General features: G+C 32.7%; 1 protein-coding gene across 2 annotated transcripts; it reads right to left on the minus strand.

Moving 5' to 3' along the window:
* Positions 1-600: 600 nt before the first annotated feature.
* Positions 601-6,023, minus strand: LOC139892675 (protein disulfide isomerase-like 1-6). 2 transcript variants are annotated; one of them, XM_071875791.1, is made up of 13 exons: positions 5,396-6,023; positions 4,749-4,878; positions 4,478-4,643; positions 3,915-4,027; positions 3,630-3,710; positions 3,453-3,542; positions 3,270-3,341; positions 3,123-3,191; positions 2,536-2,616; positions 2,252-2,386; positions 1,952-2,005; positions 1,750-1,863; positions 601-801 (listed from the first exon to the last, which is right to left on the minus strand). In XM_071875791.1, the coding sequence occupies exons 1-12, from the start codon at positions 5,878-5,880 to the stop codon at positions 1,756-1,758; spliced, it is 1,584 nt and encodes a 527-aa protein (XP_071731892.1). In that variant the 5' UTR covers positions 5,881-6,023; the 3' UTR covers positions 601-801; positions 1,750-1,755. The 2 variants fall into 2 exon arrangements, with proteins under 2 accessions (XP_071731892.1, XP_071731891.1); XM_071875790.1 differs by having other exon boundaries at positions 3,915-4,030.
* Between the last annotated feature and the right edge of the window lie 5,483 nt (positions 6,024-11,506).

The raw sequence follows: 11,506 nt of genomic DNA on the forward strand, positions 1-11,506 counted from the left end.
ATTAGTAGTGCATGCAATACGTATGTTTGATAGATTTATACAATTATACGGGTCAGATACTACTTTTCAAATTGTATGTAAATTGATCAAAAAGTCAGCAATAGATATATTTTTATGTTTCATTCATATTGTATTTATTTGGACCTCATCATTGAATATAACTCCAATTTTTTCCTATAACAGGTTCGTATATATTATTTTGAAAATACGGAGTAATTTGTTACTCGTATATGCTATAGTGAACTCGGAGCCCGATAAGCATGTTCAAGCTAACACCACTTTTATTCTGCTTTTCATCAATATTTAGTTTAACTTTGCATGGCAGGATACTTCTTTAGACTCTGGCAATGGCGAAACTTAAACTCGATCACATATGGGGCGGATGTAAAAACTTATTAAAGTTTTCATTGACAGTCGGGACAAACACTAAAAAAACCTTATTTTTCAGAGAGAAAAAATTAGTATAATTTTTTTAAAAAAGAAAATCCAGCTAGGGCGTGCCCGCCCTGTCCCTACTATCTTCCGCCCCAGGACTCTGGAACGATTCCTAACAATAAAATAATTCCTCTTTTCATGTTTAGCTACATCATAATCTTGAAATCTATTGGAACATCGTTTAGTTATTATCAAACTTTTCATGTTTACAACCAATTTATAGTTAGTTATACATAAGGGAGGGTCAATAATCAATAACCATGCTAACCCATAATCTAAAATGGTAATCCTCTTCCCTAATTTCCAATTTTTCAGAACATTACCCTTTTACGCGTTGTGTAGTCTATAACAATCTCATCCTAATCATTACCCCTTACCCCTATATACTAAATGACATGGGATTCTTGGTCGTTTTAGTTATATCGCGATGTCGTTTTGAGTTTACGTTCACACTACAAAGGCCCCCTCAACTTTCGCACAAATTACACATCGCCCTCTCAAATTTACACTTTTTCAGGGGTAAAAAGTGTAAATATATAATTTTATTAAAATAAAAAAAACTTACTCCAACCGAATTTATAACGGGCCCCATCTTCTCGCTCGGTGCGAGTTAAATTTTTCCGAGGCCACCGTTCAACTCGAAAAAATCTCACGAAACCAACGAGACTAACTATATGCGAAACGGACATCGTTAAAAAAACACTAAATAACGGGCCCTATATACTAAATGACATGGGATTCTTGTCGTTTTAGTTATATCGCGATGTCGTTTTGAGTTTGCGTTCACACTAAAAAGGCCCCCTCAACTTTCGCACAAATTACACATCGCCCCCTCAAATTTACACTTTTTCAGGGGTAAAAAGTGTAAATATATAATTTTATTAAAATAAAAAAAAACTTACTCCACCCGAATTTATAACGGGCCCCATTTTCTCGCTCGGTGCGAGTTAAATTTTTCCGAGGCCACCGTTCAACTCGAAAAAATCTCACGAACCCAACGTGACTAACTATATGCGAAACGGACATCGTTAAAAAAACACTAAATAACGGGCCCTATATTCACGCTCGGTGTGAATTAAATTTTTCCGAGAACACCTTTCAACTCGAATTAATTTTACAAACACGACGCGACTAACTATACGCGAAACGGATATCGTTAAAAAATTAAATATTTCGGGCTAAATTACATACATATACATACACGTCCAACAAACAACCCAACCTATTAGATATATCAGGTACCAAACAAGGTATATCCAAATTCGACCGCGCACTGAATACAACCGCAGCAACGCGCGGTCGATTTTTTTCTAGTTCATTCTAAAGCTCATCTTTCTCCACATGTTGCTCATCATGTGCCTCTTCTTTTAAATATTTGTTGATCAGTATCGCCAATTCCTTCGAGCTAGATTTAGTAGGCAGCTTAATCTGTACAAAATATCGACACAAGAGCTCAAAATTAGCCATGAAAACAATTTTTGAGACCAGATATTGTGTTGTAAGTAAAAAGACTCACTGGGTTCGACTTGTTGCTAATTGGGTAGAACAAAAGTGTTGGATAGTCATCCGCCTGCAGAACAGTTAAAAAAAAATTTGAAAAAAAAATAATAAATAAGTAAAATAACAACTAATTAGAAAGTTTGAGTCAAGCTAACATATTTACAAAGAATCTTCTCTATGAGATTAAAACCTTAGTTATTGTCAACTTTAAGGTGTCTTGGGTCAATCCAACCTGAGACGTTAAAAAAAAGAATCTCGCTTTGACCCATTATACACCCACCCATTTTGCCACCTCTAAGTTTCAAAAAGCACTGACCTCCAACTTCGGGTGCTCGTTTACAGAAGCATCTATCTTGGCAAAAACCAAATTATCCAACCCCTTGAAATGTTTTGCCAACTTCTCTACTTGTTTGCTTGTTGTCTCACAGTTCAAACACCATGGTGTGTATATCTTGACAATGATCAACATAAAAAGTCAAACCAAATATTACACAAATTATGTAAAGTTTATAAATTTCATTTCATATTATAGTTTTAAAAACTACAGCAGCAAAACACAGGTTAAAAAATAAAAATACTCATTAAAAAACGCATACGAACCTCAAGAAAGATGTTCTTGGAGCTGCTAAGAACCAACTCATCAAATGACTTTCCAACAACAGTTAGAATATCTGCGCCTTTCTGCAAATTCAAAGTCAAGATAATTATTATTGTTAGAATATCATAAAAAAGGATGATATTAAATGCAAAACACCAAGCGCGAAAAAATAGACCCAAAATAGATTACTATGTTAATAATGCTAGAACTTAGAGTAGTTCACTACTAAGAATTAAACTGAAACCAACATTAGAGTGAAAATTGGTCATGGGTTATATCTTATTGCTAACAGGTCATTATACTAACCAAAAACGAAACGTGTTGTATAGTTTAGAAGTGGCTCTTAGCATACTCGAATGTTTATACCTTTGTAATTCACATTAGACAAAAAAAATACGATCATTCTTAGACATCGTTTTCATAATAACCATATTTGATATAATAATTATTATGATTATGACATTCAAAAAAATCGTAAAAAGATCAACCGAATTTGACCCGACCCACTCCTTAATTTACAATCAGAACATGTTTTGATCCATTACACAACCCAATTTGGTACCTAAAGAGCAATATATAAGAAGCTTACATTTTCTGGTATTTCCTGGGACTTATAAAATGGAGGACAAGTACCGTTTAGAAGCCCCGAACCAAACTCCTAGAAAAAGAAAACACAAAAATACAGTCAAATTCAAACAATAATAAGGTAAAAAGAGCCAAGTGCTTGATCTAGTACATCTATTTGTCCCGGTGTTGGATCCGACTCCAACAAATACTTGGCACCAGTTTTGTAATCAAAAGCTGTTACCTATCAAGCACCATAAAAAACATTATGAGATTAAAAAAAAAAGTTAATCTTAAACTAATTTAGAGAAGGACGTATACTAAATAATGTTCGATACTAAGACACAAAACTAACAAGAGTTTCTTCCGAATCTTCAAGCCCGAATAAAGTTAAGAATGGCTTCGCAAGATTGTCTTCCTTAATGTCTACTAATACAAACATTATCTGCATCGAAAAAATACAATCAAGAAACATGATTATAATATGAGGTTTAAGATTAGTTAAATGTAATGATTGTTATAAGTGGCCAACCTTAGATTTAAACTTCCTTGCAGCATCTTGAAATAGCTCTATTAATTTCTTGAAATTGTCGGCTTCTGCAAAGACATAAACCTGGAACACATATACAAAATTATTTCCTAAACGCCACATTATTTCATATGAATATATAAATTGGACTATTTAATAATACTATGCAACATATTCTAAATGCACGTCTGAACATCTTGTATATATTGTAGTAACAATATTTATAAGATTCAACGATGTTAGAGAACACGATGAAATTACAATTGATACTTGAAAAACTATGGATACCTGAAGTTTATCGCTGGCGTACACTTTGACAGAATTCAACTCAGTTAGAATAGTTACCAATGGGAACTTGTTATCGTTCAAAAATTGCAAAATCTTGTCCTCCTCGAAAGCATCTTCTACAAAAAGTAAAGTAAAATAACATTATTAAATAGATAACAAGCTAAAATATTGTATAAGTAGCCATTTTCTACATGAGGTAAAAAATATTCAATTTAACATTATAATGATCACGCGGATTGGGCAATGAGACAAACAGATACCGGATTAGACAAGCCAAAACAGTTGGGTTGATGTTCACCCGCAACCAGTTTATGTGAATACTTTCAAATAACAAGATTATAAATAACTTATGGCATTCACTATGATTACAGAAAAATCCCCAGCCGACCCATTTGGGTAGACTCTTGACGACTTTAGACCCTTTTCAACCCATTTGACCCGTCCCCTTATACCTAATTTATTTGACCCCAAAGAGATAAAATACAACCCCCCAGTAGACCCATCCATAAACAAAACGGGCCAAAACTGTCACCTCTATACTCACAATCAAATCTTCAACTTACCATATGAAGTGTATCTTTCTGGCTCGCTTTTAACAATACCAAGAAACAGTTTACTAAACTTAAAATCCGGAAAGAGAACACTCGCAATCTGGGGATTATTAGTCTCAACAAACTGAATCTCATTATCAGTAGTTGATGCCTTTACAAATTCATCATAATCAGGCCCCTGCAAAAGTTTAAGCTTTTTAAACATTTAGAAATGAGTGAATCGATTTCTCTGGGAAATTGAGACACAAGAACTGAAAAAATAATAAAAATCATACATTCATACCTCATATTTATCAAATAAACCAACTGCAAACACAGAATGTTTCTTTAGAAAATTGTCTGCTTCGTTAATAGAGTTGATTCTGATAATCGGCATACCCGTCTTCTTCCTCACCCATAGCACAATTTCTTCCCTAATTTACAATAAACACCCCAACTTAACACAAAATTTAACAAAAACAATAAAAAACATTTACCCCTTACTCCAAGTTCGATTAATTTTTACTCTAAATCATTGGAAACCTTATCATTGTCGTAATCATGATCACTTTTACCCAATACCCATAGGCACTAACTACCGTAAATCTAATATGACCATTTTTACAATACAAATCAAACATCATAAGTATTCATAAAAACGTTGACAATGGGCAATGCTAAACGGTCCACAAGTCCGGACCCAAAGACAGTATGCGAAAGGCCATGTTTAAACAGACTCCACAACACGTAAAATAGAGTGTTGACCAACTAAGCTATAGGTCAAAGGGTTGACCCAAAAGTTATAACCTATAGGGACTGAATTCGACTTCGGTCCGACCAGCAGGCTAGGATCCAGCAACCATAATTCAATATCATACAATTACTTTCAAACCCACATCGAAACACCCTTCAAAATCATAAGATAAAATCGAATTAAAACGAAAAACTTACGTTGAAAAGCCACCAGTATAAGGTTGAGAAGTGCCATTAACAAAAAGAAGCAAAGTTGGATACCCTTTAATCCCAAGATTTGAAGCTGCTTTAGGATACCTCTCAGCATCAATCTTAGCCATTAAAAGTGGACTTCTAATTTCTTTTAAAAAACTAGCAGCCTCAGCAAACCTAGGCATAAGTTCAGCACTTCTAACACACCAAGGTGCATAACCCAATACCAAAATATACTCATTTCCACTAATTACTTTTTGGGTATTATCATTATTAAGTTCAAGAACAATTCTTTGCGCTTTGGTTAGTACCTCTGCTTCAGATGATGGTTTTTGTGATGAAGTTTCATCATCTTGTTCTTGGTCTAATGCTATAAGATCCTCGATATCATCAGAATCTTCATTGGCAGTTGAATTTATCAAGAAATTGAATGAAATCAGAAGAATTAGTGCGAGAGAGATGAATCTTGAGGTGGGTTTTGAAGTAAACATTGAAAGATTTGTGGGTTTGAAAACAGATGCAATGTAAATTGTGATTGAGATCTGTATTGATATGGGTTTTGATCAAGATTCAAGCTTTATGTATTGAGGGTTAATAAGGGTTGTTCAAGAAACAAGATCTCTGAGAAATTGAACTTAAATTAAAGAGTAATAAAAGGAAAATAAATTAAAAATATGAAGTGGGGAAGCAGTACTCGCTTTATATGTTCCCGTGAGACGTGCAGTGACTAACGGGATTCATGTTTGGATGTGTCACCTTTTGGGCTTTTTCGTCCTTTGTTGTGTTGTGTAAAGGAGAAAATTGTAACTAAGGATAGTCGCCACTTGATCACCCCGATCTTGTGGATATTTATTCGATCCATCTGATTCATAATGAATATGGATAATCTAAATGAATATGATTACGGATATAGATGAACGTAAATGTATTAACTATATATGATATATACATATACTAGTATTATAAGCCCGTCCGTTGGACGAAAATTGTAAATATTAATTTTTAAAATCGTTAGTATGACAACAATTACAGATGTTATCGAACAAATGTAGACTATAAAATTTAGGAATATGAAAACGTAAATAAAATAGAATCGTTACATGTTAATCCTCTATGGAAGAGCCTGTGAAAAGCCGGTGAAAGAGCCCGTGTTTTATATGGTATTTTTAAATTAAATAAAAATTAATTATTAAACCGATCAAAATTTAGTAGTTTGTAGTTAAAGATATTAAACAATCAATAAATTAATTAATATTTGTTATAAAAGTCAGAAAAAGTGTCTGCCAATTTCATATGAATCCAAATGAGCATGATAAACGTACAGTAAATTCTAGTATTATAAATACCCATGAGATGTAAATATTCTATACACTTCTTACTTGAATATATTTCATATACTCACTTCTTTCATCTTTAATATCTGTTAGTAGTCTGTAGTCCAGAATCAAACCTAAAATGTAGTCATAAACTCCTAAACTATAACATGTTATCAGCACGAAGTGCTCCGTATAATCAAGGTTTATCTAAGCAAGCACAAGTCACTAATCAAGGTAAGAAATTCTTTAACGATATCTTCTATTATTTATTAGTAAGGTAAATATTATTATCATCATAAATTATATATGGTCGGTTATACCGCCTGAATTATATTTCTGTAATCTAACTTTTATTAACTTCACTAACATTTATATTTATGTTATTTAAGTTATATATGGTCGGTTATACCGCCTGAATTATATTTATGTAATCTAACTTTTATTAACTTCACTAACATTTATATTTATATGTTATTTAAGTTATATATGGTCGGTTATACCGCCTGAATTATATTTCTGTAATCTAACTCTTATTAACTTTACTAATATTTATATTTATGTTATCTAACATTTATGATTACTTATACAATTAATCATTATTTATTTCATGCATACTAATATTTATTCTTAAAATTTGTTATTTATGCATAATATGTTTATTCTCTTAATCTTCGTATTTATACTAAACGTATTTATACTAAATGTATTTATAGTAATCGTATTTGTACTAATAAAATCCTTTTATTAAAATTATTATTAATACAACGAGTACATAACAGTCGTTAACGTCAACTAACGACGTTACAACGGTCATATATACATAACGGTTGTTAACGTTAACTGACAACGTTACAACGACTATATTTTTCAAATATAAAATAAACATCTCTGTTTTCAAATTTTCACAAATCAATCTTCATTTTCTCAGATTACCACTCTCAAAAAGTTTTTTGTAAAGATCATTCACACAAGGATGATTTTTCCTATTGTATTGGTCATACTAACTATCATCATTGTTGCTAATATACCACCGGGTGAACCTATATTCTATCCTGCTCTTGTGATTTTATCATTTGTAATCATGCCGTTATTCTATTGTTTGCTACTTATGAATTTAAAATGATTCTAATTTCATTTTATTATTTGTCTATGAATAGAAGTTGATTATGATTATGATTTATGTTGTTCATCTTTTTGATAATAGAAAATGTCGAATTTGAAAAGGCTTAAATTTGCTCATTTAGAATCAAGTGGGAACAACTACTTAACATAGGTTATGAATGTAGAAAAACATCTCGAATCAATCGGTATTTTAAAAACCCTGAATGAAAATAACAATTGTTCCGAACAAGAGAAAGCAATAGCAAGTATTTTTCTTAGCAAACATATTGACGAGTCCTTAGAATCTACATATTATATGATCGAAGATCCAAGTGTATTATGGAAAATACTCAAAGATAGATACGATATTAATTATTAAGAAATAACGGTGATCCATGAAAGAATAAAATTAAAGATGTTAGTAGACGCTCTTATAAGAATCCCGGAGATTCTTATTAATGATCCGGTAATGTGGATCATCAGTCTAGTATTTCTTGAATACATGAACATCTTTTTTATCTCTACAAATAAGTCCCAAAAGAAAAGAAAACGAGAGTGAATCTGTTGAAAAATCTTGATTAAATAAACCCTGAGCTATCTTGAGACTTGAATTGTTTGAATTTTCTAAGATGCCTAGCTTGTTATGTATCACTCATAAATAAATGGTTTTAGACCATAACGCATATGTTTATTAAGTGTTATCTTTTATGTACTTCAGATTGTAACTTGTTTGCAGGTAATATAATTTGATTATCTTGCTGAAATATAACTCATTATTTGCTTATCTTATTTGAAGTTTTAGTATTAATCCTTATGAAATAAAACATCAATTAAATGGTAAAGACCTATGTATTGCAGATAGTGGTAACATACACACTATGATCAAATCTAAGAAATATTTCATTGATTTAAATCAAATGAAGGAATTATAAATACTATATCAGGTCTTGCAAACTTGATATAAGGAACGGAAAAGGCAAAAATATATATTACCAAATGGTACGAATTTTCTGATAAACAATGCTTTGTTTTCTCCCAAATCAAAGAGAAATTTGTTAAGTTTCTCTGTTATATATCATAATGGATATGATTATCAGTCAATGATAACCGGAAATGAGAAATACCTATGTAGTACCGAAAAGCGCATATGATAAAAAGCGCAGCGCATATGATAAAAAGCGCATATGATAAAAAGCGCATATAATAAAAAGCGCAGCGCATATGATGAAAAACGCATATGATGAAAAGCACAGCGCATATGATTAAAAACGCATCACATATGATTAAAAGCGCATATGATAAAAAGCGCATATGATGAAAAGCGCGGCGCATATGATTAAAAGCGCATATGATAAAAAGCGCATATGATGAAAAGCGCATATGATGAAAAGCGCAGCGCATATGATGAAAAGCGCAGCGCATATGATTAAAAGCGCATATGATGAAAAGTGCATATGATGAAAAGCGCATTGCATATGATTAAAAGCGCATATGGTGAATGTAACATCCCGCCTTTTTCCGTTTACTTTTCCGTTTAACTATTTAAATCCCGTTATATGTTTATAACATCTCCGGTTAATACTTGTTTTAAAAATATCTCGTCTAGGTATTTCACGCACCCGCAAACGAACTTGAGGGACTAGTTTCGCCAAAATGCCAAAGAGGTGACTAGCCTTTGACTAGTCAACCCCCACCCCCATCTTTTCTTTTTTATTTCCCTTTTCTTCTTCTACTTCCATATTTTCTCTAAATTCTCCAATTTCAAGAATCATCATCTAAATCAAATCGAACAAGCATCCATCTAAACAAATTGCATATTCGGAATCCTCTCATCTTCCTCTTCAATTCCATACCGATTTCATCAAGTTTGGGTAACTTTCTAAAATCACTAGATTTTGTATTCTTGATGTTTTTAACTTATAAAGTTGTTAATTAGTGTCTATGGCTCAAGTCTAACATGATTATATGATTTATATGCTCGATTTCGTTATTTGAAGTAACTAGCTTAAATATGAACTTTGGTGTGTTTGATTTGGTAATTTGGTTGCTTAAATGTTGTTGTTATGGTAAAGTGCAAGTATTAAATGTGTTATTAGTAGCACTAGCTTCAATTTGATGTGTAGGTTGTTTTAGAAAACTTCATAAACTTGATTATTGGTTTTGGTGGATTTGGGTTAGGGTTTGATGAACTTGAAATGAACTTTTGATGCTTTGAATGACATGAAATGTTATTTGTAAGTGTTAGGTTGTATTGTATGCTTGATCACCTTCGAAACGGCATATCATTCATGTAAATTGGTTGCCGAATCATCGAATTTCATTTATGAACTTGAGTGCATTTAATGAGGAGCTTTGAATGTGATTTTGGTTGTTGTAAAAGTAAATGTGATGGATGAAATGTGTTTAGTTGTTTTCCTTGTCAAAATACCTTTCCAATGATATAAGATACATGCTTTGGTTGTTTGCGGGTCATAAATGGTGATTGGTTGAAGTTAGGTTCGTGCATAAAACTTAAAAACTGCCAGAATTCTCTGCACAGGTAATGGCGCGGCGCGCCATATACCCGCGCGCCGCGCCAAAGTGGTCTGTCCAACTTTGTCGATTTTTGAATAATGTTTGCTATGCTACGCACCTCCGATTCACATGTAACTTGTTCTAACATGCTCATATATGATTAAAAACCTCAGAAAAATAGTTCGGGACCCGACCCGAACGTGTTGACTTTTTCGTTGACTTTGACCGACCAAAGTTTGACTTTTTGTCAAACTTAACCAAATGATTATGCAACCTTCCTAACTTGTTTCTATACTTGTATCTTGCATGAAACTTGACAATTTGATTTCACATGCTACATAATCGAGTCGTAACGAGCCATATGACTAATTGAACATCTTTGACCTATCGTGTTTACCGTTATTGATACGACCTATTTGTTTAGGTCAAGACTAGCACTATCCTTCGCACACGTTACTTTGTGAAGTACTTTTCATACGTGCACTCAAGGTGAGATCATAGTCCCATCTTTCAAACAACTTTTATGCTTTAAACTATGGGATGAGAAACATATACGTATCATACTTTTATACATTGAACACAAGTACGAAAACGAACATTCCACGTACGGGTTTGAACGAAAATCCTCAATTCAATTATCATTAGTTACACTTGCAGGGTGTAAACGTGAACTTATATTATGTGATCACATGGGCTTGACGAGCCTCATTCGGACGGTTCGCTACCGTTAGCGGATGAAATATATTTTCGGGTCTAGTGTATATTCTAACACTACGCAAAGGGTGCAAAACAGTTAAGTTTGATAATTGGGTGCCCGCGAAACAAAAAAAAAACTTTGGAATGCAAATGATTTAGATAATCATATTATATTAAATCTTGTGGTTCAAATGCAACGTTTACTAAAACACCTATGATTTCACCAACGTTTTCGTTGACAGTTTTCTATATGTTTTCTCAGGTCCTTGAAAGCTACTTGATACATGCTTCCGCACTCTTTTTGATACTTGCTTGGATGTCGAGTATACATGCATAGTTGGAGCGTCTTTTGACTACTTTAAATTGTGTCGCATAGGTTTCATTCGTATGTTAAACATTGTAATGTAACTAGTCTTTTGAACTACATTTGTAAACTTGAAACATCCTTTTTCTTATGAAATGAATGCGACATATTTTGGTCAAACGTCAT

Source organism: Rutidosis leptorrhynchoides, chromosome 2, assembly GCF_046630445.1.
Source record: "Rutidosis leptorrhynchoides isolate AG116_Rl617_1_P2 chromosome 2, CSIRO_AGI_Rlap_v1, whole genome shotgun sequence".
NCBI classification, from domain to species: Eukaryota; Viridiplantae; Streptophyta; class Magnoliopsida; order Asterales; family Asteraceae; genus Rutidosis; species Rutidosis leptorrhynchoides.

Bases quoted from the DNA above. Each gene is read 5' to 3' on its own strand.
- LOC139892675 (XM_071875790.1), bottom strand. From the start codon at position 5,880: ATGTTTACTTCAAAACCCACCTCAAGATTCATCTCTCTCGCACTAATT. The intron at 3,543-3,629 runs GTTGGCCACTTA...TTTTCGATGCAG, and splicing joins CAAGGAAGTTTAAATCTAAG to ATAATGTTTGTATTAGTAGA. The intron at 2,617-3,122 runs GTAAGCTTCTTA...TTGAATTTGCAG, and splicing joins CCCAGGAAATACCAGAAAAT to AAAGGCGCAGATATTCTAAC.